Source organism: Equus przewalskii, chromosome 30, assembly GCF_037783145.1.
Source record: "Equus przewalskii isolate Varuska chromosome 30, EquPr2, whole genome shotgun sequence".
Classification (NCBI taxonomy): domain Eukaryota; kingdom Metazoa; phylum Chordata; class Mammalia; order Perissodactyla; family Equidae; genus Equus; species Equus przewalskii.
Window position 1 is genome coordinate 22035498 of NC_091860.1, and position 24157 is coordinate 22059654.

The window sequence follows — 24157 nt, forward strand, 5'->3', positions numbered from 1 at the left end:
CTAAGTAGTCTTCTCTTCCAGACTTTGCAGGTTTGCTTTGGCAGAGACAGTTCTTCATCAGTCAGCCCAGTTTGGCTTTCTGGATGTGTCTGCTGGTAATGTCCTTGGACAGGTGGGGCCTGCTATTAGGGTCTGTTTTTAGGTGAGGCAATTTGGGCTCTGAAGTTGAGAGTAGGGAGGTATATTGCTGGCTGAGTACAGCTGGATAGGACTGCTGGCTTGGTTCCCTGCTCAAGTGATGTTGTAGGATGGGCTCTGCATTTGCCTGGATTCTCTGGTCAGGCTTAGTGGGCTTTCAGGACTGGGTACGATACTCAACAGTAGCTTGGGCCATGAGTTAGCTTCACTGCTCCTTGGAGACTCGAATCAGGCAAGAGTGTGCACTGAATATCCTGGTCAGGTGAGCCTACCCATTTTTCTCTGCAGAAAGAGAAAGCCATGGACTGTGGTCTCTGTTCAAGTGTTGCTGTCAGCAGGGCTATTGGATGGGCTGTGCAGCTTCCCATATGCTCTGGTAAGGGTCTCTGGTTGGGCAGGCTGAAGGGTGTATTCAGCAGTAAGTGGGGTTATGAATTAGTTCTGCCCAAGCACAGCAGGAGAAGCAGCTCTAAGGCCACTAAGGCACTTAGGTTGTGGTCTTGACTCAAGCTGACTCCTGCCTAGAGTTCCCTGGCCAAACAAGGCCACTGGCTTTGCTCTTGGGGTCATCAGCTCTGCTCGCCTGCCTCTTAGCTCTAGCATTACTGGGTTACACAGCAGCTTCCAGGTGTTCTTGCCAGCCTTTCCTGTCAGCTGGGGCTGGTGGCCATGTTCTGAAGTGGGTAGGGTGATTCAGCTCTCCTGCCTGGGCAGGCCTGGGAGGGCCCACTTTAGGCAACTCCCAAATTTTCCCAAACAGGCTTTCTGGTCAGTAGGGGCCAGGAGCCAAGCTCTGTAGCGGGTGGGTTGACTGGCTCTTCTCCCTGGGCATGGGCAGACCAGGCTCCAGGTCTGGCAAAATTCCTCATTTGAGGACCTGAATCAGGCAGACTTGCACCCCACTGAGTTCCCTGGTCAGACTGCTCCACTGACTTGGCTCTGTAGATGAGCAGAACCACTGGTTGGGACGACTACTTGGCCTCTCCAGGTAGGAACTCAGTCTCTTAGGATCTAAGTGCTGGTCATTGGAAGCCTCTCCCTGCCTCTCTCTCAAAATCAGGTTCCCAGTGGTTGAGCCCCACAGATTCCCCTGTGATCCTTGTGGAGTGAAACCGCAGTAGGGCCTCCATGACCTGACCCACAATGCTGGGGGCCTGGATGTCACCTCTGGGCTCTCTTTTCCCACTGAAGGATCTGTAGGCCCAAGAGAGACCTCTTGGTGTGGTGCTGTGCTGGCCTGTGGGAGAGGCATGTGGTCAGCGTGTAGCCATTCCTCTTACTCTTCTAATGCAGTCTGTCTTGGTCTCTCTGATGCAGGGGGTGCTTTGGCCTCACTCCCGAGTTCCAGGATTCTTTCAGTGGTGTCTTGTCCATGCATGGTTGTTAGTTGTCCTTCTCATGAGGGGAAGTGAAGTCAGGAATGGCCTATGTCACCATGTTGGTGATGTCTCTCCTATCACATTCTTTAATGACACAGTCCTCAGTCTTTCCTGTTTGGTTTGTTCTAGCCAACCTGAAGGGGCTGCCTTTCTCACCTGTTCATCTCAGGGAAGGGAAGTTGAATTGGGAATCTCCTGTCTCTGCCACTTGCTCTGCAGAGAGTGGGACACCAGGGAAAGCTGGCAGGTGTCACCAACATTTTACTGTGACTGGGCTGAAGTTGAAACTAGGAATAGGGGTGTATCTAGCCCTATAGGAGAAACTGAATGGGGCACCTGGATGGTGGGACACACATTCACAGTGGGATGGGAAGGTGGGCACAGTGAGAACCGGGTGGAGAGTAAGCTTGTGGGCTTGGGCCCTGGAGCTAGAGGTGGAAGGTGACTGTGCTGTCAGCCCCGTAGGACATTTTCTTATGCCATAGACTCCATCCCTCATTCCTGTAGAGGTTCTGTCTCCTTTTACCACTCCCCTCCCAACCTCATTGTATTCCTTGCTAAGGAGGCTCCCATTTGATTCAGGTCATAGTTTTTAAAGAGGTGAAGTTATTGGATGGAACACATTCTGAAGACTGGTAAGAATGTGCCACAGGTGACCAGTTGGGAAACACGACTCTTGTGCACATACGGCCAGTTTGCTCGGGTTTGCCCTTGTTAGAGCCATTGGTGTGGAGAAGACTTTAGGGCCAGCTTCTCCATCCCCATCAACCATTGTATTTCATTCTCCCCCAGGACAGACCTTTAAGCTCTAGCCAGGGCGACACTGAATCTGAGTAGCACTGAACTCAACCAAGGACTAGAGAGTCTGAAAGAGATGCTGTCTCTTTGTGGATCTTCAGTACATAACGCCGTGTGGGCACCATGGTGACATGTCTATTGTGGGGAGTTTTTTGTCTGGACCATGCACTCTTTCCAGTTTGAAGGGTTTCTCCTTACTTGGCAGATATGCTAATTATGGCAAACTACTGGAGGCAGGATCATATAGTACTTCTTTTTGCACTCCCAGCCCCTGCCAGAGCGCCTTGCATGGGGTAGCTGCTTAATAGATGTCTTTTGAACAAATGAATGATCAGTAGATTATGCACTGTCCTTATGGTAGCTGTTGATAAGTTGAGACACATTGTCTGGATTCCAGTACATTTCCTGGATGCCTGGAGCTAAATGTCATCCCAGCAGCAGCTTGGGCTTTTGCCTTTTCAAGGCTGTTCTAAGTACTACACTGCTTGTGAGCTCATCTGGGCCCCGTCCTGCTCTAGGTACTAACTTGGCAGGTTGAACAGTAGCTGCAACTGGGAGAGAAGGCAAAAGGGAGTTGACCTACTTCTCAAGAATGCCTTAGAATCAGTTGCCTTTATTCATAGTTTTCTGTTGATTTGTATTCACTTCTATGGCTCTTCCGGTCTCTTTGATATTAACAATTTATCTAGGGACAGTCCCTGGATATAAAGTTATTCCTGAGAGGGTGCAAAATTTAGCTTAAAAAAGATGACAAGAGGGGCTGGCCCGGTGGCACAGTGGTTAAGTGCGCACGTGGGGTTCACTGGTTTGGATCCTGGATGCGGACATGGCACTGCTTGGCAAGCCATGCTGTGGTAGGCATCCCACATATAAAGTAGAGGAAGAACGGCACGGATGTTAGCTCAGGGCCAGTCTTCCTCAGCAAAAAGAGGAGGATTGGCAGCAGATTTAGCTCAGGGCTAATCTTCCTCCAGAAAAAAAAAAGATGACAACACATCCAAGGTAGCTTGACCTAATTGCAGGAATGTCCTTCCATTCAGGATCCAATAGCTGACTAGCTCTGTGGCAAACAAGGCAGAACCTGTGTATTTGGGACTCACAAGCAGAAGTTTCTTCTTCCTTGTCCCCTTCTGTGTCCCAGCCCTCCCATAGTGGCTCCTGACTTTTGCCAACAGGCCTCCAGTTTCCACCATCCTCATTCCATTGCATAATCAGACCTCTGTCCACAGATATTTCCTGAGTTGTTATCCATTTAATATGAAATGCTTTCCTCTAGCCCAAGATCACCTGCTACATTCATACATACATACATCCACCCATCCATCCATCCACCCACCCTACCATCTGTTCATCCATCCATCCACCCATCCATCCATCCTTGCACTCACCCAGTCAATCATCCATCCATCCATCCAACAGTTTTAACACTGACTATATGGCAGGCCCTATGTAAGGCACTGGGGATAAAGTGATGAATGAGATGCAGTCACTTCCTTCAAAGAGTTCACACTCTAGCTTGGGAGACAGACATAAGCAACATGTAAACAGCACACAATAAATAGCAAATGTTATGATGCATCACAGACAAAGAACTATGGGAATATAGAAGGGGTAGAGAGATGATGAAAGAAGAGGGAAAGAGAGAATGACTCCAAAGATAAATATTTGTCACAGGCTTAGGTAACTCTTAGCGTCTCTCAGAGTTACCCTCTTATAAAGCAGTGGTTTTTAATTTTTGTGCTTTTATCAGCAAAGTTGTTTTTCTAAATAAAATTCTACAAGGACCACTGATAAATAAAAAACAAAAACAGAGCACGTTTGCTTAATTTGGGGGTGGGGTGAAGATGGGGGTGGTTGTCCAGAGAGCTCTCTACTTGGCTACATACAGGCTTCTGAGCCCTGAGCGCTGCCCTAGGTGGTCAGAGGTGATCACAGCTTTGTTTTGGAAGGGCATAGAACCTTCAGGTATGTTTCAGGCCAATCTCCAGTTGATTTTGTCATTCCCACCTAGGACCCAAGCGGGACAGCTATGCTTTTCTTCTGGGGAAGAAATACCTAAATCTAACACTTAGAGGTAGGAAGAGGTGGATTAGAGTGAGGAACCAGTTTCCTTTTCTGAGAATGGAGTTGGTTGTTGGGCTCATGACTTAGGGCAGGACTTTGCGGGTGTGCTAGCCTTTATAAGGTGGGCATGCCTCTACTGTATAATTTCTCATGAGGGGAAAAGCCTGTTCTGGAATTTGTCAGTGTAGAGTCCACTTTGCTGGAGGAGCTGTGGTTTCTGGCCAGACCTTATCTGTAATTGCTCAAGGAACCCAGGGAGAGCTGTGGGGCTCTCTGGGGATGGCCGAGAGGATGCCTGGTGGGAAAAAGTAATAGACTAGGTTAGCAGTGGGGAGCTTAGCTGGCCATGGTGGTAGATACTACCACTGCTACCACAACTAACTAGATGACTTTTTGATGGACCCTGATCTAAGCATTTTGTATGTATTGGCTTAGTTAATCCTCGTAAGAACCCCATGCAATAGGTAATATTTGTACCCCCATTTTGCCAATGAGGAAACTAAGGCACAGAGAGGGGACACAGGTAATTAGTGGTAGAGCTGTCATTCAAAGCTAGGCAGTGTGGCTCCCCAGAGGATGCTCCTAAGCACCACCTATACCTTTAACACCAGCTTCATGACAGAAGGCTCATGCAGTGTCTCAAAATTGGGGATTCTTATTTGGGGCTTTAGCTATACTTGACCAGTTGCAGAACACAGATGTCTTTTATATTTATGTATTTAATATATATATTTATTTTAAAAAACAATCTCTGGATGTAGGTAGTTAGAACTTGGTGCCAGGCTGCTTTTTTGCCCAGTAGAGAAAGGTTAAAAGAAATGTAGCGTTTCCCATAAAGCAGTTCCTGCCTGACACACCCTCAGGCTGTCCCCCTGAGCTGGGTCTCCCAGCACGCAGCCCTGGCTGGTGAGTTCAGTGCTAGGGGACTGCTGAATAGGGGCTGCAGACTGAGAGGGGAATATGTTGGTTTTCATGCTTTCTTCCCTGACTGAGGCTCAGAGCTCTCCTACCCATTATTGCCTTGGATGTGTTCTCTTTTGAAAAAGAGGATGCTTTCTAGCTAGGTGAGTGATGCTCAAGGCAAGACTGTGAGAACGGCACTTCCTAGGGCACCTCCATGTGCAGGCAGCTCTTCAGCACCTGAGCCCAGTTCCTGTAGACCAGTGGTTTTCAAAATGTTAAACTTTCTTTTTAAACAGAACCTCTACCCCGAACCCCAAACTGCATGGCCCCAGCAAGCGCAGTCTATCTAGACCCTTTGATTTTGCTACCCTTGGCTATTTCTCTGATCCCTCACTTTCACTAGAAGTTTTTTGTTTTGGTGACAAATTTATGAGCAGGAGGTTTGAGTTGGGAGGAGGGAGAGACTGGGAGAAGAATGGTGATTGTGGATTTTCATTAACCATGCTCTCTCTGTCCCTCATTATCAGGGACAAGTAAGATTTGTTTTATAAAGGATTAGGATGCCTGTGCCATTTTGAAAGTAGAAGTTTAGGACTTTTGTTAGAATCAAACATTAAACCAGAAAAACAAATCTAACATAAAACCCCAAAGCAAAAAAATTCAACAGAAAACACCATTCTGTTCAGACTTATGGCCTGTAGGAAAAATTTCAAAAATGTTCCTTCAAAGGGCCAAGCAGCAGGCCTCCCATTTAAGCTTCACAACTGTTACAGGACGTCTCTCTCTCATATTGCTTTGAAATGTTACCCTTCTCATCCTGAATGATCAAACACCTTCTCTCGCCTTCTCTCATTTTGCAGTCCTGAATAGAACTGCCATTGCTCTCCAGCAGGGTCCAGTTTTAGTGTCACATCCTTTTGGAAAAGCATTGATGCAAACCAGCATTATTCTTGGCTCTGCCTTTCTTTTTTGTCCCCTTTCTTCTGAGCCTAAAGAGATCACATTCAGAGAGGCAGTGGGTTTTCTAGGTTTGGGCAGATTCTGGATGCTTTCCAGGGGTCTTGTGGTGGTGAAGGGATTGCTCTCTTCTGCCACCCACAGTGCCCTGGCTAGAGGTTTGCTATGGTCATCAGTAAGGGGATGGTTTTCCAGATGTCTCTTGCTAAAATGCACTCGCAAGAACTTCCCCCCACTCCATTTTGTTTCCAAAGTCAATTTATTGAATATTAAGTCATAAAGCCAGTGATAGAATTTTAATGAAAAATATCCTGTATCACTCAAGACTTAAAAGAACAAAAATACCCCGTAGAAACACTGCTTTGAAAAATAATCACATTAACTTTACACACAACAGAGTCCTTTCTTAAGCTTTATTTAAGAAATCGAGTACTATATAGTTCAATATATATAAGACACATCCAGTATTGTGTTCCTGATAGCAAGTGCATAGATTTTGTTAAGATATCATTTTCACTCGATATAAACGTTTCATGGTCACATGAAGATAATATTCCCAGTGATTTTGCCCAAGCATGAGAGGAGAAAACAGAACACAGCAAAAATAGTGAACTACAACAGAGATGAAAAACAAAAACAGCGAATTAGCAGAACAGTCGATTCCTGATAAGTGAATAAGCTGATTGTTTGGTCACAATGTTTTATTCACTTATCAGGAACGATTCACAGTACATTTATGTTCACTGTGTTTCCTAGCCTGCCAGCTAAGAGGCCCAGCCCATGGGTTGCACGTAACTGCTGTGGGCTGGGCAGACGTGTGGCTTCCATCAGCAAGGTAAACGTTGACAATTCTGTAATTTCCCAAGGTGGTCCATGCATGGCAAACAGACACACCTTGCTAACACTGCAGCGGGGTTTTACAGAATCCAAATGGTAAGGATGAATTTAAGCAGGGACCAACTTGACAGACCTAAGTGCTGGAGGGAACTAGCATATTTGTCCCCTTCTTTGGAGAATTATTGTTTTTGTTGTTGCTTTCCCAAACAACAACAAAAAAAACTGGCTTTGTCTTTCCCTTCTTTTACTTAGCATGAGTATTTTGCCTTGTGCCAAAGGCTGGATGTATATAAGTTATATATTTTAAAATAAACACTTGCATCTTGGAAAGAACTGGTCACCCTCTTTCCCCCCTTCTCCCCTCCCTCACACCCCCCACCAAATAAATAAAAAAGAAAAAAAAGAAATCACACCCGTAGCCATCTTTTCCCACTAACATAAGCAGTGGGTTTTCAGAGGCAAACTCATGAAGGCTCTGATGAGATTTAAAGTAGAAGTATTGGCAGGAAGTCAGCTCCTATGTGTGCAGGTTTGGAGCTGGTGGAAGTCACTCACTGAGGTGTTCGGCCTCTGGGGGAAAAGAGCCTCCTCTCCTTCACCTCACCAGTCCCCTCTGTTGCTGAGCCAACAAGAAAAGACAATCTAGGGCCAGAGGGGCTGCGGAAACCAGAGGGTGGAGGGCCTGAGCACCTTCAGGGAAAATCTCATTGGCTGCCAGAAGGCTGCCAGGTGCTGGGTGGCCTGAGTTAGATGGAGCTTGTGCGTCTGCAAAGTTGGAAGGAGAGATAAGACATAGGGAGCAAACATCAATGGAATCTTGTAAGAGCACTTGGAGAGCAGTCAGATTCCTGAGCATAAGAGATGGGCAGAAGGAGGAGGAGGGCCTGTGGCTTCCGTTTTAGAGGGCGTCTAAGGAATCGTTTTTTCTTTAATTCTCTTTGATAACGGGTTGGAGTGATAGTGGGGGACAAGGCTTTTTAAAGAAGACATGTTCATTCAGGAGGCAGTGTGTGGCTGCATGTGGCTTTCTTAGCTTTCATTTGGAAATGGACGGTATGTGATGAAGACTTGAGTATGAGAACCTTTAACTCCTCCCCTCCCACTCCACCCGACCCAGTAGAGCTTCCATTTGAGCACTTGGAAATAGTTCTTTTCTTTTCCATTAGCTTTAATAATTAAAGCTGCTCCTGGATTCAATTAGCTCTTGAAAATAAATAATTTAAGTTACTTTTCTATACGTATCGATTGATTGATGGCAACACACAGACTTAAGTTTAACCCTTTGCACACCTTCTATTCACCAGCTAAGTTTATTTTTTCTTCCCTCGAGAGTTCACCTCTTTTAAAAATGTTATTAGTGTCTAAGAAGAGTTTGACTGTAATGGTGAGTGAATTGAAAGAAACCCCCGCTCTGCTGCTCTTCTTCTTAAGTTTATTGAGGTTATGCAGCAAAGCAGCAGTTTTTAATGCATGTTAAGAACAGCATGCATATACCCATGCGAGACGGGGAGAGAAGAGAAGGTGAAATTTACCAGTGTGGTCAGAAGACCGTCGAAGGTCTTGGCAAATCCAACTCTGTAGGCAGTTATTTAGATGAACCATAGAAAAAAGTATAAATCTTGGAAGCAGTAGTTAAAGTGGGCTGTTGTACATAAATCAGAGGTGGCTGGTGTGCAGTTGCCCTTTTCCCCAAATCAGATATTCACTTAGGTGGAATCGACTGTATCTTTTACACAACATAGAGAAAAAAAACAGATACGTGCAACAGTGAGGTGTGTAGATGTATCACCAACATATAATGACTACCAACAATACAACACGCAGAGAGAGAAACAAGTATTAGGAAAATGGTTTAATATTGGAGACAGAAGCAAAAAACCGCATCACACAATAACATACGTTACAAAAATAAGTTTGACTGTTTCAACTACACGGTTATGTTCACAATGAGGACAGAAGAATCAGAAAAAACTTTGTTCTAAACAGCAAAAAAGCAAACCCCTAAAGTTTTAACTAATACATTTATCCACTTAAAGTGACTGAGTACTTCTAAATCTAATTACCTTATTGTGTAACTGCACAATACAGAATAAAAAGTGAAACTTACCGCTGTATTTTAAGACAAAATTCTAATGCTAGATATAAGCAAAGGGAAAAAGAAATCAAGCCAAAGTTTTTAATTCTCAAAAGAAAAGCAACTTTCTTTCTATCAACCAGAAATCAAACTTGAAATCAGTCATTGTCAGGGGGCCCACTAGAGTAAGCCACAAAAATTTCCATTTTTTTAATCTCCAGTATAAAAAGTTCCACTGGTACAAAATGCATAAGTACAATCAATTGTAGAAATAGGAAAGCCTGCATTTTTTTTTTTTTTTGGCTCAAATTCCATCAAACAACAAAATCCAAATGCATCAATAAAACAGAAACAATACTCAAATGGTCTTACAGTTTCCACTAGGTTGCATTAACTTTGGCTTTTCTCAGACAATATTTAAAAACTATTTTGTAATTCTAAACAAAATATTGTTAATCTACAAACAACAATTCTCACAGCACAAAAAAAACACAAATACATTTTTTGTATGACATTATTCAAAAAGGTAATGAAACTACAGGTTTTTTTAAAATTTTATTTTTTCTTGTTAATTAGCACTTAAGATAATAAAAACAGAAACAGTAAAATGATTCCAGAGTAGCACAAGCCAAAGAACTCTAACCCCTATGGTGAAAGAAAGATGAACTTGTTACGCCTTGAGGACTGCCATTTTATCACAATTCTCTAATTTAGTTTAAAAATGACTATTCTCTACGCTTGATTTTTAAAAAAGCAGTTCCCCTGTGTGTTGTTTCTTCTGGCATGGGCCCTTTGCACCCTTGCAGCTTTTTCCTTTTGATATGAAAAGATAAAGTGAATAAAAGGACAACTTGTCTCTGAGGAGGGTTATCTTTTTAACAATGAAACATGCAAAAAAAAAAAAAAAAAAAAAGGACTTTCCCCCTAAATCCTAAATGTCCTGTCTTGGTTGCCTGCAGAATAAGAAACAGCTCCGAGTGCCCACCCTGAGCCTCCTGCCAGCTGCGCTGAGTGAAAGGAAATGAGGGCGGAGGAGGGCAGTTTCCTTCAGGGAGGAAATCAGACAAAATGGATTTTGAGATTTATGTGTAATTGATAAATGAAGAGATTCTGAATGAACAGCCTTCAGCAGTTCAAATGGTGTTCTCTTGTGTTCCTGTGTGTGTATCTACACACCACCGCAGGATGGATATGAGAGCCAGGTGTGGTAACTTTTGTTATGAAGCTGATTGCTGCAGGAAGTACAAAATAGCCCTCAGAGGATGAAGGAAGGCCCCAGCAGTAGTAAACACGTGTGAGGATAATACAAATCCTTTCATTAGAAGTGCATGTGCTATAAGAAGGAAACTTGTTTTTGTGTTTTTTGCATCATGAGAGGCTAGTCCTTTCCATCCCAGGGCTATCACATCCACACACATTAAACCAAAGAGGGTGGAGAGTGGGAAACGGAGAAAGGAACAGGAGCCAGCAGTTCTGAACTCCGTCAGAGACAAAGAAGCTTCAGGAAGGCAGGAGTTGGCGTTGGGGCCCTAGGGATGACACTGGGGTTTGTCAAGACAGCAGGGGCTCTGTTCACGTGAAGTCAAAGTAATATGGCACTTTTAAAAAGTGGCAGCAGGAACTGGTGCTGGGTGTTTGGTCAGTGTCTGTGATAAAGAACTGAGTTTTGCTTAGATGGTCAGTCCCCCTAAATGCATTTCATTAAAAAAAAAGATAAATGAAAAGGCAGGGCTTCTAACTCCAGACACCTTGCTTATTCAGGGGTCCACAGGGGTCAGAGACTCCCCAGCACAATGGCTGATTATTTAGGAGTATTTAAGAAACAAAAGCAAAAGTCCCTCAAAAGACTGTTGTTTAACTGGACGGTATTTGAAAATACTCTAAACTGGAACATGCCACTAATCCTGATCTCAAAAGCGTACAGACTTTAAGGTTTATTTAGGTGCTGAACCCATCTACCATCCCCTCAGAAGGTTTATCTGATAAACTGTTTTAAATGAAAACTGAAGAAGAAATTCCAGCAGCACATTAAGAATTCTTTTTTTTAAAAAATGACCAGAAATAATACAAAGTAAAAAAAAAAAAAAAAAAAAAAAGATGTAGGGAAAAGAAATTGGAGAGGGTTAAAGTCTATTTTTTTCCTTCAGATTTGCCTGGTGGAGTTTTTTTCTTTTGGGTCTCAAACCAAAGATAAGAAAGTAGTGAAGTAAAAAACTCAAAGAGAAGATATATGCAGGAAAAAAAAATCCAACTTAGCAACACCCCAAAACAAACTAAAATGATGACCGTATAAAAAGTTATCAACATTCCAGATAGCTCTGGGTAGAAAGGGTTAAAAGTTCAAAACTTTCTCACCTTAGAGGTTTCCATATATTATGAAGAAAATACATTGTGAGGTTGCCGTCACAGCATTGATGTGCAGAGTGGTTAAAAAAGTGAGACATGGGCACTTATACAATGTCTTACAAAAAACATCATAGAGAAATAACAAACAATAACAATTTCAGGCAACAAGACCACAGGATAGCAAGTTAACAAACTTTTTAACCTCTTTTTTTTGTTTTTTGTTTTTTAAATATTAGGGATTTATACAAAACACATAATAAAATACCCATGTTATCAAATTACTTCTCACAAGAAACACACTGAAGCTCTAGGAAGGAAGTACCTTTGGAATTTGGCACTATATATTTTCACTTTTTTTCTTTAAAAGAAAAAAAAAATCACATTTTGCTGAACACAAACACATCTAAATAGTCCACAATAAAAAAAAAATGACATCAATGCTTTACAAGCCAACACAAAACTTATTCTGGAATAGGTTTTTTTTTCCCCCTCACATGAAATTTTTTTTAAGCAAACAACTTTTTTTTGAAATTCTTTTTTGTTTTAAGTAAACCAATTCTAAACTTGTCTTATCAACAAAGAACATTAAGACCGTAAGACTCATGATGAAACCACAACTTAATTCACAGAAGCACCAACGTAACACAGTTCACAGCAACCTTTCTCCTGTACATTGAGACAGTATAAAATATAGGTAATTTCATGTGCATTAAACCATGGATTGTCTAACTGTGAGTCAGTTCAGCAAAAGGTGACACAAATAGGTAGCATTTGCCCCAAAACAGGGTAAATATTTTTCTTATACTAATCTACAAAAAGTGGTTCTATATATATATCTTAATGAGAAAGTGAGCCACCTAAAATGGCCTTATCAAAAAACTTTACACTGCCTGAAAAATGTAAAAACTATTACAGACCTCTAGAGACTTAAAATCAGACAGTTTTTTTTCTCAAACTGTTTTTGGAAGTAGTCTGTTAGAAACCAACATTCTGTGTCCCTGGACACATATTGCTATTGTTACCAGTGACCGGGAAGAATGCCAATCCCTGTATAATACGTTCAAGTCTGTTTTATGAAAAGAAAAAAAAATAAGAAAGAAACATTTTTGCCACAGGTTGTTTTTTTCTATAATTAATTTGTCTAATAATAAATTTCAGTCTTGCATGAATGCAGCAATGTTTTTCACATTGACTTCCCAGAATTCATAGCTAGATGAGGTCACATGCAAATTTCAAAGGTCAAACTAGATCAAAGGTCAGTAGGAGAACCAAATATGATGTGAGGTCAGAAAGACATCAGAAACAATGACGGGACGATGAAACTTTTTTTGAGACGCCACAGGGACATGCTAGGCAAACGGTGACCTAACGGGCATGAAGATGTCTAGGGAGAAAACAAGGGAGAGTAAAAAGTTACACAGAATCTACGCAGCAGCAACAAAATCACTCTTAAGGGTGCAGGAGAAAAACTAATGCAAATCTTAGGTCATTAGGGAGTCTAGGAGCCATCCACATAATTTGCATTTCTTACAGTCTTTATCCACAGCACAATGGAACCCCAAGAGAATCCATCCAGAGAGGGAGAGGGGATGGATTCCGGGTGTTTGGGGTGAGGGGCTGGCAAGGGACAGGGGAGAGGATCCAGTTTCAACGAATGTAACATACGGGGAAAGTCAGACGACTGAATTGTAAACTAGATAATGGAAGTTACGAACAAAATAATCAGACAGATACAAACAACAAGAGGATAAAGCATGAACTTTAGGCCTAGGGTTCAATGGTGAAAAAAAGCCCCTTCCTAGGACGATTCCTCTAGAGACTACTTCAAAAGGATCTAGCTAGCACAGAGAACTGCTCTTTAGGTACCCAATAAGTTAACAATAGGCAATAAATAACTTCCATTATTTCTGAGGCAGTAAAAATTTTGTACAAAAATAGAAATGCTTTTTTTACAAATAAAATTTACAGGCCTGTGGCTTTCTTTTTTATTTATGTATTATTTATGTATTATTTATTTATTATTAAATTTATCTTTCAAGAAACATCAAGTATTTTCACTCATTTTTATTTTATTTTTAAACCCTGTAGCTTTAAGAAACAGATCTCTAAATCTTTTTTTTTACATTAATCCTTTCTAAAAACTAAAATAAAACAATAACAAAATAGACAACCAGTGTAATAATCTGACCAATAGTCATGTTTCTTTGAACCCTAAAATAAAATCCTACTTATTAAGACAAACCAAATGTAGTGGAAAGACGTTTTGTATTGTTTTAAGCGCTTCTCCTTGCTTTTCTGTGGAGCTGGGCCACCGCCTTAGCCTCTAATCAGCTGGCGCCCTCCTAGGGGGTGGGCGCAGATAGGAGGGGTGAATTCTCCAGGCAGTGCTCTCGGGGGACCAGGGGTCTCAGAGTTAGAACTGCACATTAGCCTTTGTTTGCCTTTTAAATTCTCAAGATGTCATTTATTTTTATTTGTGTATGTGTGGTTTTTTTTAAAGCAAAAACTAAAACAAAACGAAAAAAGTAAAAGGAGATTCAAATTGCAAAACAAAGGAGAATACAGTGGCACAACTGGAGGAGGAGTTTACTTGATAGAAACAAGGTAGCCCAAGTTTTAATTATGGCGAACTGGGTTGGGGGGTGGGAGTGGGAAATGGAAGCCTTATTGTAAAAATAACCGTCTCTCTTGGTAAAAGTTGGCATTGTGGTCCTCCTCTGCCTTTCCTGTTGAGAACAGGCTGGCTCGTGGGACTTACCCTAAGAAAGCTAAAATAAGAGCAGGGAGCCTCTGGGGTTAGGATCAGTAAGGTTTGCTGTCGTTTTTGGAGCGCTTCAGCTGGACCTTCAAGCGTTTCATGCCAATCTGAAAGCCATTCATAGCCTGGATAGCAGCTTGCGCAGACACTGGATTGTCGTAGCTAACAAAACCTGGAAAACACAAGGGGAAGGAGGGTGGGAATCAAGATGGAGAGGCAGCCGAGTAGAGAAGGGGACCAGGGCTTCACGGAATAGCTGGAGCGTGTAACTGTAAATGGGAAGTGCCCCATGGTCTCAATTCAACTTTACTAAATTCACTGTGCGCCAACCATGGACGTACAGGGCCTGTTTTAGGGGCAACACTGGAAATGGCCACTAAGAAGCAGTGAAAAAGCTGGTTGGACTGGTAATTTACTATCAAGAGAACAAAACCCCTCCCCAGGAGGCTAAAATCTCAGACTTCATTGTTTGAGTCAATTCCGTTTGTGTTTCAAGTCCCTTAGAATCCTTCTGAAAGAACTCCTGGTGCATAAGTGCGTGCTGCTCATGTAAGCGGTGGTGTAACTTTTCTAGGGCTGGAAGGGTCCCCAGAGGCTCACATGTGCCCCCAGGTGGATGCCAGGCTGTGCTGCCAAAGACCCTGTCCTTCGGTCCAGTTCTCCATCCGTATTCAGAGCCCACGCCTGTTTGGCTGTAGGATGGGGTAAGCTAGTGAATTAACTCTAGAGTAATTTATATTCGATTTTTAACATTTTGGAGTCATTACTGAGAGGAACCTATGGACCCAGGGGAAACACTGGGCCTTTTTCCTTATCTCAACTTCCATTTTCAAAGCTCCACTGAATTCAACAGAATGGAAATTGCTACCTTGTACTCCCAAGAGTCTTGGGGAATAAACAGTCTAAACAGCTTGGAGCTTACCAACCCTCCTAACAGAATTCCCAGTGTCTTCTCTGTACCAACACTTGCCACCAAAACGGCAGGGAGGGCACGCTTTTGAAAAAGAACCAAGGATGCTCACTGAAGACCCAGAAACAGAATTTTGATCACACAGTTTGTTTTAACACAGGGCTGGGGGAGCGGAGCTGTAGGGCGGTCACGCAGAGCTTTCTTTAGTGAACGCTGAGCTTCTACAGTTCCTACTTAGTTTTGGATCAAAAGGGAACTATTATACTGATTGAATTTCAGTTCTGAACATCAGAGGTTCTATACTAGCTTCTCCATCTATCTATTATTAAAGGTTAAAGCTAAAGAGAAAATTCCTTTACAAACTAGAGGAGGGAAAAAAAGGCCATAAATATACTTTCAGCTGGTAAAAATGAGCATATGGTATAAGGCAGAGAAGCCTCAGAGGCAGGCTGTATTTCAAAATGGTGGTTTAAATTTTTATTAAACCTAATTCCCAATAAATGCGATCTTGAATCCGAGATTTTTTCTCTTTCCCCTCTGGGTCTTTCTCCAGAAGCAGCAAGATGATTAGAGAACGGAAATGGTTCAAGGGTGAAATGGATAATGAAACTTGACTAAGAGGCTAGAATGGGGTACCACGGTGTGACTAGCAATCCAGCAAACCTGGGACCGCAAGAAACTGAAAACACAGTCCATAATGCTAAATACCAGTGTCTGCTGATACACAGCTATAGCTTGCATTATTATGAACACATTGGTTAAGTAGTTTGTGGGCCGACAGGATCTCTTTTGAAGGCGGTAAATATTTTCTCAAAATCAAACCACGAAGTCCAGTCCCTCTCCAATCTCCAAATAAGCCCAGGACATTGTTCCGCGATGAGGAATATAAAAGTCTGGCTCAAAACCTTGCACAGGGAAGCTCCCAGAGGTAAGCTCACGCTGAAACACGCACACACCCCATGTAACAGCTCACTTTCCACTGCACTCCCTCATGAGCCGTTACAAGGCGGTTTATGTACTCGCCACGGCAGCGGCAATAGTGTAATGGGTTCAGGCTGACAGCCTTTCCGCTGGGGTAAAAAAAGGGCCTTTAAATGCTCGACACACTCATTCCCCTAACAACAGAGGCTTCAGAACTTCCTAGGTGATGGCACAGAAATTAGAAAGACGTTATGATAATGCAGTTTTAGAAGCCAGCACATTCTCTTTAGACTGGTTGCCCATTACGTCAGCCAAATACTAAGTGTGGGTTTTTGGCTGTTCGACAGCCACCGCTACCTTTGATGTTTTCTTTATGCCATACAGTTCTAGTTGTATTTCCTCTGGCCCCTATCTACTCTACGTTGTTTTATGCTACTGTTACTACCTACTACCACCATGAATTATTAAATTGGAGGAGTGGTTAAAGCAAAATCCCAGACTGGGCCAGAACTTGCCAAGCGAGTATACATAGTCTGAACATTCTACCTTCTAACTACTTTGGGGACTAAAAGGGTTTGAAAAATAAAACAAGAACTAGGTGTAATGAATGCTCTTCTCCTGCTGTGAAACATTAGTGCCTGCAGTGAGCTTGCCTTCCTCTCTCAGGGAGCGAAAACTGCCCTGGGAGGCAGAGTCTGGGCTGCTTGAGGAAGGCAGGCAATCATAGTGTGGGGTGCTGAGGAACTGGGTTTTCCAAGGTTCTGAGAATACCTGCACACTCCTGTGTTTTCCGTCCACTCAGGCAGTCCCTGCAGATCCCGTCTGCAGGTTCCTGAGTTCCAGTCTAAGGCAGTGCTTTCTGTGACCACGAACTGGGAAGGGATGTGCGTTTGTGTGTGTGTATATCAGGATGCTGAACAAGCCCCCAGGACAGTGTGTTACCCACAACCACAGTGTCTGAGTCATACTGACCCTGGAAGAATAAGGAATTAGTGGCAGAGTGTCTGCAATGCTATTCTGTATCAGGACAGCCAAAGCTACAGTCTGTTGACTGTGTACTCCCATCTGCAGTCTATGGGGCTTAAAGAAACTGCTGTTGCTCTACAGTGACACATTGTTAGATATATGTAGGAAGACGCCTTGATACATTACCTAATGCATGGGCATTTAGTTTCATTTCCCATATCCTTCCTTTTTATACAGCCCTTTCTCTCTTTCGATTAAACGACTTTGCCTAATCTGCTTACATGGATCCAGAAAACCAGGAACCACCACCACACAGGGAAAGCCCTATCCTGACTTCTGAACTATTTGCCATTTACATTTTCCGTCCCATGACTCCTCACTTGGGAATGCAGGGTAATATTCTAGCTTGGTTTCTTTTGCATACCAAAGCACTTGCTCAGATTGGTCTGTTTGTCAATGAAGACTTTAGCAGAGATAACATTTCCAAAAGGCATGAACATCTGCAGAATGTCCTGGTCTCCAAACTCCTGTGGAAGGTGGTAAATAAAGAGGTTTGCACCCTCTGGACCTAAAGAGGAAAAAAAAATCAGAGTAAGGTATTCTTCGCTTCTTAGATCCCAAAGCCTCTTCTTAGGAATGCTCTAACAACAGACAGGCTAAGCATCTGGGCTTCTCATTCTAAAAGAGGATGAAATAGATGGATCTATGTCAAGTGCTGGGATGTCTGTTAGGAAAGCAATCATCCTTCAGATTTTCTGAATTTCCAAAGAGACTGGTTAAGAATGGCTTCTTTTTCACTGATAATCTTCTGTGGGTCATGTTTGCTTACTGCATATTAGTACATATTGTCAAACTCCCCTTCATGGAGGTGAAGGTGGGGGCCATGGGGTAGAGTGGGTTTTTGCTGGGCGGCCATGTTTTGTAGTGTGCGTATACTCTCTCTTGGAGGAGAGTGTCCTGTGCATTCTAAGCAAATTGCAGCAATTTAGAATAATGGATAAAGCAGTAATGCTGCTTGGATTTCTCAATCATTTACCTAATTATCCATCCAGTTTTGATTTGCCAAATCTCTTAACACACAGTCTAATAACCGTCTTTATTAGAAATGACTGGCTATGAGTCAAGGCAGGGAAAAATAGGTGGCTAGAGTTTCCCAACTGTGATAGGAATTATACCACTGGGAACTGGCCTTGGAAATGAGTGCATGAGGTGCAGAAGCTAGTCAAAGACTAGGCTAAGCCAAGCTGTTCACTCTTACCCATTACTTTCCAGAAAATATAAGAAAGAAGGGAAGAATAGGGAAGATCTTCTTAGCTATACTGGCTGGAGAGGTAAGCTCTCTTAAGTTCCTTCCCATTTCATTCTCCCATCTCTCTACCCACCTGTACAAGAACTAGTTGAAGGTTAAAAGAAGCAAAAAAGAAAAAGGAGGGACTCCAAATGACCTGATGGAAGGTATCATCTTCTCATATATAAGGGATAAGAATGCCTCCCAGCTCGAAGGGCACTGGGGGTAGTTGCAGATCCTTCCCCATATGGTTCTGGAGAGGCCCCAGGGCGGGATGCTTCTAGAATGTTGTGGCATGGTGTCTGGGAGGGAAGGGAGCTCAAAAAACTGGTGAAGTAACCTCTGCAGCTGGTTCATGGAACCTTAACTGGCACTCACAGGAGAGGAACCAGGACTGCTTGCTCCACTGAGAAGCCCCAGGAGACAGGCTGCAGGGGGTGCCCTTGAGTGGAGAGACGGGGCAGAGAAAAATAAAACTGGGGGAAAAGGAACTTTGTAAAAATAATAACCATGATGAGTGAGGAGTCCCATTCATTAGAACATTTTTTCTTTTACAATTGTACGATTTCATAAAAGAAAAAATGTTCTCATTGATGGGACTTTTCACCAGGAACACTTCTTGAGGCAAATTTCTGAAGCCACAGAGATGAAGCATTTCTTCCTAAGTGTCTACTTGACCACTTTAACTTTTTATATCACTCACAATTTCCATGGACACATCTGCATTCCAGTGCAAGGGAGGCAGTCTGTATGTAAAAGGACACAATTGCAGGGCTTAGGTCCCCAAATATTTCCTGGTTTTAAAAAACTTAAAACTTAATATGAATAGATGCAAAACCAAAACACTGGAAACGGATGTTCTGAGTGTTACATGCCACGCGCGTCCTTTGCAATATGTATATTGGGCAAATCTGGTACTACCCAGATTTAATGTCACTTGTAAATAAAAGGGCCAAATGCACAAATGAGGATTAATGGGACCCAATTTGGATTTTGAAGTCATCTCACCGCCTGGAGGTAAAATGCAATTTTAATGCACTATGATGGATTACTGGCTATGCCTGGATAATCTTGGCATTCTAGAAGGCTCTACATTCTGAATGTATCTGTGCCAGATAGGGAGACCAAGAAAATATGAAGACACGTAAACTCAAAAGGAGGCTTTGTCCTTTTATTCATCATTTTTCCAGGAAAAAAATGCCACGAGCATCTCCTACTGTAGACCCTCCAGTCTTTTCATCACCAAGAAACAGTTTGACTTTGCAAACTGCCAAAATTTTTAACTCTAAAATGAGAGAAAGGTGATTTGATATGGAAAAACCTCTCGTATGCACAGAAGGTGGCTATTGCTATAGATACCAAGGGAAAAAAAACCCTTTTTTGAGGATTTCACCTATGTATCCTCCTCAGCTGTTTAGTACATTGCTCAGATTTCTCCTAGTACATGTTATTTTAACTTGTGAGAGTTCTCCATGTCACATTGTTGGGCCCAGCTGGTTAGGAGTTCATCCTCTGTATTTCTCACAGGGCATCTGCTCTAGCATAAAGCACTTGGGGTGTCTGTATCAGACTGCCCGCGCCTGCTCGCTTCTTGTTGGGTCTCTGGAGCCTCTACCTACTTGGTGTGTGCGTGACTTGCCTCCTGCAAATAAAAGAAGATGGGAAGATATGAACGAGGTGAGAGGATATTCAGGAATGGCAGACAAGGTGGCCGCCTTTCCTGGATTCAGAGCTGCAGGGTCTGCCATAACCCTGCAGAAGATTTAGCTGGGGAAAAATGAAAACCAATTTCTTTACAAAGCCAGATGGGCTCATTTTCCTGTGGCTAAATATACACCAGGTACATGACTACATACCTCAAGTTGACTGTCAACGCTCTTGACCAAAGCATAGAACTACAGAGTAGAAAATCTAAAAATCGATTTCATAGTGGAATTAATTGGGTTTTTTTCCAGCATAACTTGCCTTTTAAATTATGTCTTAGTTAAACTCATATTAAGATGGTTTGAATTCTTTGAGCACACGTTAACGGGGCGGGAAGAAGAGATCAGATGAGAAGGCGAGCGATGATTAAAATATCCGCACACACCAAAACCACCACCAACCAAAAAATAAGAAACCCTAAAACCATGCTATTGGAAGCCTGCATACCTAAATATAAATAATGTGGAACTGGCAATAGTTATTTTCACCTATTTTACATTAATCCCAGAGGGTTCACTCCTGCACACGCCCTAAATCCCTAAAACTCAAGGCATGGAGATTTAGGGCAGGGGGCTGGGGTGAAGCAACCGAGAAAAATATTGTTTGAGGGCCCAGACTTTATCCTTAAATGACCAAATTTTGAGTCTGCTGGCGACTGACTGATATTTTCTAGAGACACAGGCTATCTAAATTGCATGGGAGGGAACTGGCTTCCATGGTCTCTTCTGAGGGCATCATTATCTTACAGGACCCCTCCTATTGCCCTTACTTGTCACCATGGTAGACCCCACACAAAGGGACCTCAATACAGGCGTTTCCTTGGGAAGTCTTGGTGTTTCTGACGTAGGGTCTCCACATGTCAGGGGAAGTGCAGTTCTCTGAACAGTTTTGCGTGTTTTAAAATCTCTACAATAACTGTCAACTAAGAGTAAAGAGAAAGTTCAAATAACGAAAAATAACTTAGTTTCATATATCTTTCATTTTTAATGATCTCTGTTATTTATAAAGAGAAAAAGCCTTTTTTTTTTTTTACACAAGTATATTTAAAGCTGTGTCCCCTTTATCACCTTACAAAGTAAAACTATTTTCTTTCTTAGAGAACACCATGTTGAAAGTCAGACAGTTTGCAGCGATGGGGTGAGGATAAAAGAGGAGGGAAATTCTTTAGCAGTTCTTCTCTACTCTTCTAGACAAGTCGCAAAGAGAATAAACATCACGTTGCGGATTCTGCTTTAAAGCAACTTCAATTAAGGAGGAAGAAACCAAAAGGAAGAAAGAAAAAGAGACAAGCTCTCCTTATTTGGACAAGCTCAGTACTTTATAATTAGCTTTAATTTATTCTTAGCATTAACTTCCTGACGTTTACTTGCTTTATTGGCAGAGAAGCAAGGCAATCAATCACTTATTTGCTTCCCCAGAAAACCCCCAATTAAACAAAGACTGAGTCAATCCCAACAGTGGATTTTATCATTAAGCTGGAAACCATCGTCTACTGAGAGGCAACCCCAGGGGATGTGGACTCTGAGAAACCTGGGACCTGCCAGAGAGAGCACTCCACCCACAGAAGACAGTATCAGCTCATCCCTTCCACTACCCAGGAGTTTATATGTAAGGGGAGAAATAATAGGTGGTCCACGCTGATTTGGAAAAGCAGGTTGCTGGCAATTTCTTGATGGCAGCAAATACTAAGTAAGCGTGTACAAGCACGCAGTGGGTGAGAAATCCATCTTAAAAAGGTAGATGAAACATAGGAAAGAAGATTGAAACAGTCTACGCTTCTCAAGTTTCTTAGAAAAACGCATGAGTACTGGCAATAAAACGATTTTTCTTATGATACTGGCTCAATCTAGTTTTTTTGAAAACCTGCTCTAAAGACGAATGCGGCCCCTTTGCCCTGGGCCGCGGGGAGGCACGTACCTTCCTTTTGGCTGCCCGCAGCGCTCTGCTGTTGCAGCAAGCTCTGGCTGTACAGAGTGGGCAGTGCCGCTGCTGCGTACTGCTGAATCCCTGAGTAGGCCTGGGTGAGGGCGTCCATGGTGCCCGCCGTGCCATTCGTCAAGCCCGTGGCGCCAAGTCCTCCATTCAGAGCCGCCATACCTGAGAGCATTTGAGCAACTTTACAAAAAACCCAACAATAGAGAAGAGAAATAGCACTTTTCATTAGTGCTTTCCAAAGGAAGTTAGAGAATCATTTGACACAAGTACAACAGCAAGTGCATGCAGCCAGCACACCAATTCAACCAACATGAAATCAAAAACGAAACTATGAAGTAATAAATCATAATAATGGTGAACATACAAACACCAACAACCAACCCCTCGAGTGATGATAACCCTCACTCCCCAGGCCACTGATCACGATTCACCAAGGCACCACAGTTAGACAACACATTGTAATTCCATGCAATGTGCTACTGGCAAGTACTGTTGTTATCTTTTTAAAATAAAAGCCTTCTGCTTCTCAGAGCCTAGAAGCATGTAAAAACACATTAGTGGCAGAGGCCTGTAACATCTGTACACTTAAATCCATTTACTGGGCTCTTTGAGGAGCCCTGGGATGGCTCAAGGGGTTGAGGAAAGGTTAAAATAAAACTTTTCTCCCTTAAGCTGTCGGATGAGGAAGTGGCAGAGAAGACAAGCCCTGAACTCAATAAACCAGTGAATCGGCAGTTCCATTAACCGGCTTTCCTAAGCAGTTGAAGGATGCTATCAGGGACTAGGATCTTAGGAGGAGCTGAGCTGATTAAGAATTAAAGCATAGGAGAAAATGTGGATCCTTCCTCTAATTGCAGAGAAGTGAAGTTCCTTCTTCAGTATGAAGGGCTAGAAACAGAATGGGGCCATTTTCAGCAGCAAACAGACACACATAGGAATATTAATCAGTGCCCATGTCACTGGGGTTTCTGCCAGTGAAAGAGCTCCATGTCATGTTTTTCACTCAACTGAAGTGACACGCGTGTCTGTAAGCTGGATCTTGGCTATTAAGTGATGTGAACTGGATGTTGGCCAGCACACTTTTTTGATTTTTTCCCTTGTATCCTGGCTGCTCTTTTGCTCTATTATGGTTGCTGACTGTGTCACATTTTCCCTGAATACTGAGTCAAAACAAGCAATACTTTATAGAGTGTTAACTTTCATATAAACTCAGGAAATGGAAGAGGTGACATCATAATTGTCTTTAGTTCCCTTTTATGATTAAAACATTTTAAAAAAAGATCTGTTTCTGGGAAGAACTTACTGAAAACATTAATGAAAATCTTGAAGGGATTAGGGCTATTGATTAGGACAATTAAAATAGCAAAGATAACTGGGAAAAAAAATAGGTAAGTCTAATGAGAATAGGGAACTAAGATAAGGAGGCTTAGAAATTATACAGAGAAATCTAATCCTTAAATACCTCAACACTCCCGTCAATGTTTTTGGCTTGCCATCCACAGGAAATAGAGGAGGTGGGGAATGTTTTACTTAGTCCATACGTGCCTCTGTTATTTTGACAAACTTCCTCTCTTAGATTAAAAGGACTACATACAAGATATGAATTACCCCATGGCTTTACAGTAGAGGAATCTCATAGTGCCTCTGTCTGGTATTCTTCCCTGGGGGGCTTGAGGAGACAGAACTGGGCCTTGGGTGATGTTACCAAGTACTGTCTTCTCAGGCAGAGGAGTGGGGTGGGGTGGAGCGGCAAGGACAGTCAGAGGGACACAAGAATGGAGTAACTAGCCTACTGAAGAAGGAAGTGACTTCTTGCAGATCTAGGAAACACAAGCTAAGCTAAAAGGGTGTTGGCCAGCAGAGGTCCTGCTGACTCTCCTTTAAGTTTCTCTCCCTAATTCTTTCCCATCATGCAAATAAGTGCTGTTAAAGAGCCTGCAAATAGTTTGTCCTCCTAATTACTCTAAACAACCCCTCAGACACCAACTAATCACATTTACCTCATGCTTCCTTTCTTCTCCATCCCTGTTACTCTTATGGCTGCTGAAGAGGTAGGGAGTATTTATTTCTCTTTTCCCCTTTTGGTCTTATTTCATTCTCACTTCCCAATATTTGTGTGAATGCAAAGAAACATCAACGTTTCTTTTCAGAGACAGGGTGTAAGATAACCCGAGAAGAG

The 24157-nt window shown here is 42.6% G+C and overlaps 1 protein-coding gene and 1 long non-coding RNA gene across 56 annotated transcripts in view; one reads left to right on the forward strand and one right to left on the reverse strand.

Moving 5' to 3' along the window:
- Window positions 1-24157, forward strand: part of LOC139080522 (uncharacterized) — a 95647-nt gene that overhangs the window by 9471 nt on the left and 62019 nt on the right. The window contains exons 2-3 of one of the 6 annotated variants that reach the window (XR_011535090.1): window positions 19867-20016; window positions 21141-21877. The exons of the other annotated variants lie outside the window; for them this stretch is intronic. This is a non-coding gene — a long non-coding RNA (uncharacterized lncRNA). Of the gene's footprint in view, window positions 1-19866; window positions 20017-21140; window positions 21878-24157 lie in introns of those variants that run through there. 6 annotated transcript variants of the gene reach the window in all.
- Window positions 6639-24157, reverse strand: part of CELF2 (CUGBP Elav-like family member 2) — a 789997-nt gene continuing 772478 nt past the window's right edge. For 12 of the 50 annotated variants that reach the window (XM_070601472.1, XM_070601463.1, XM_070601447.1 and 9 more), the window contains 4 exons: window positions 21961-22140; window positions 17476-17619; window positions 14255-14426; window positions 6639-12880 (listed from right to left, as the gene is read on the reverse strand). In XM_070601472.1, coding sequence (XP_070457573.1) covers window positions 14299-14426; window positions 17476-17619; window positions 21961-22140 — 452 coding nt within the window. In that variant the 3' untranslated portion in view covers window positions 6639-12880; window positions 14255-14298. Of the gene's footprint in view, window positions 14427-17475; window positions 17620-21960; window positions 22159-24157 lie in introns of all 50 variants that reach the window. The other 38 variants (XM_070601467.1, XM_070601468.1, XM_070601434.1 and 35 more) reach the window with 9 other exon arrangements.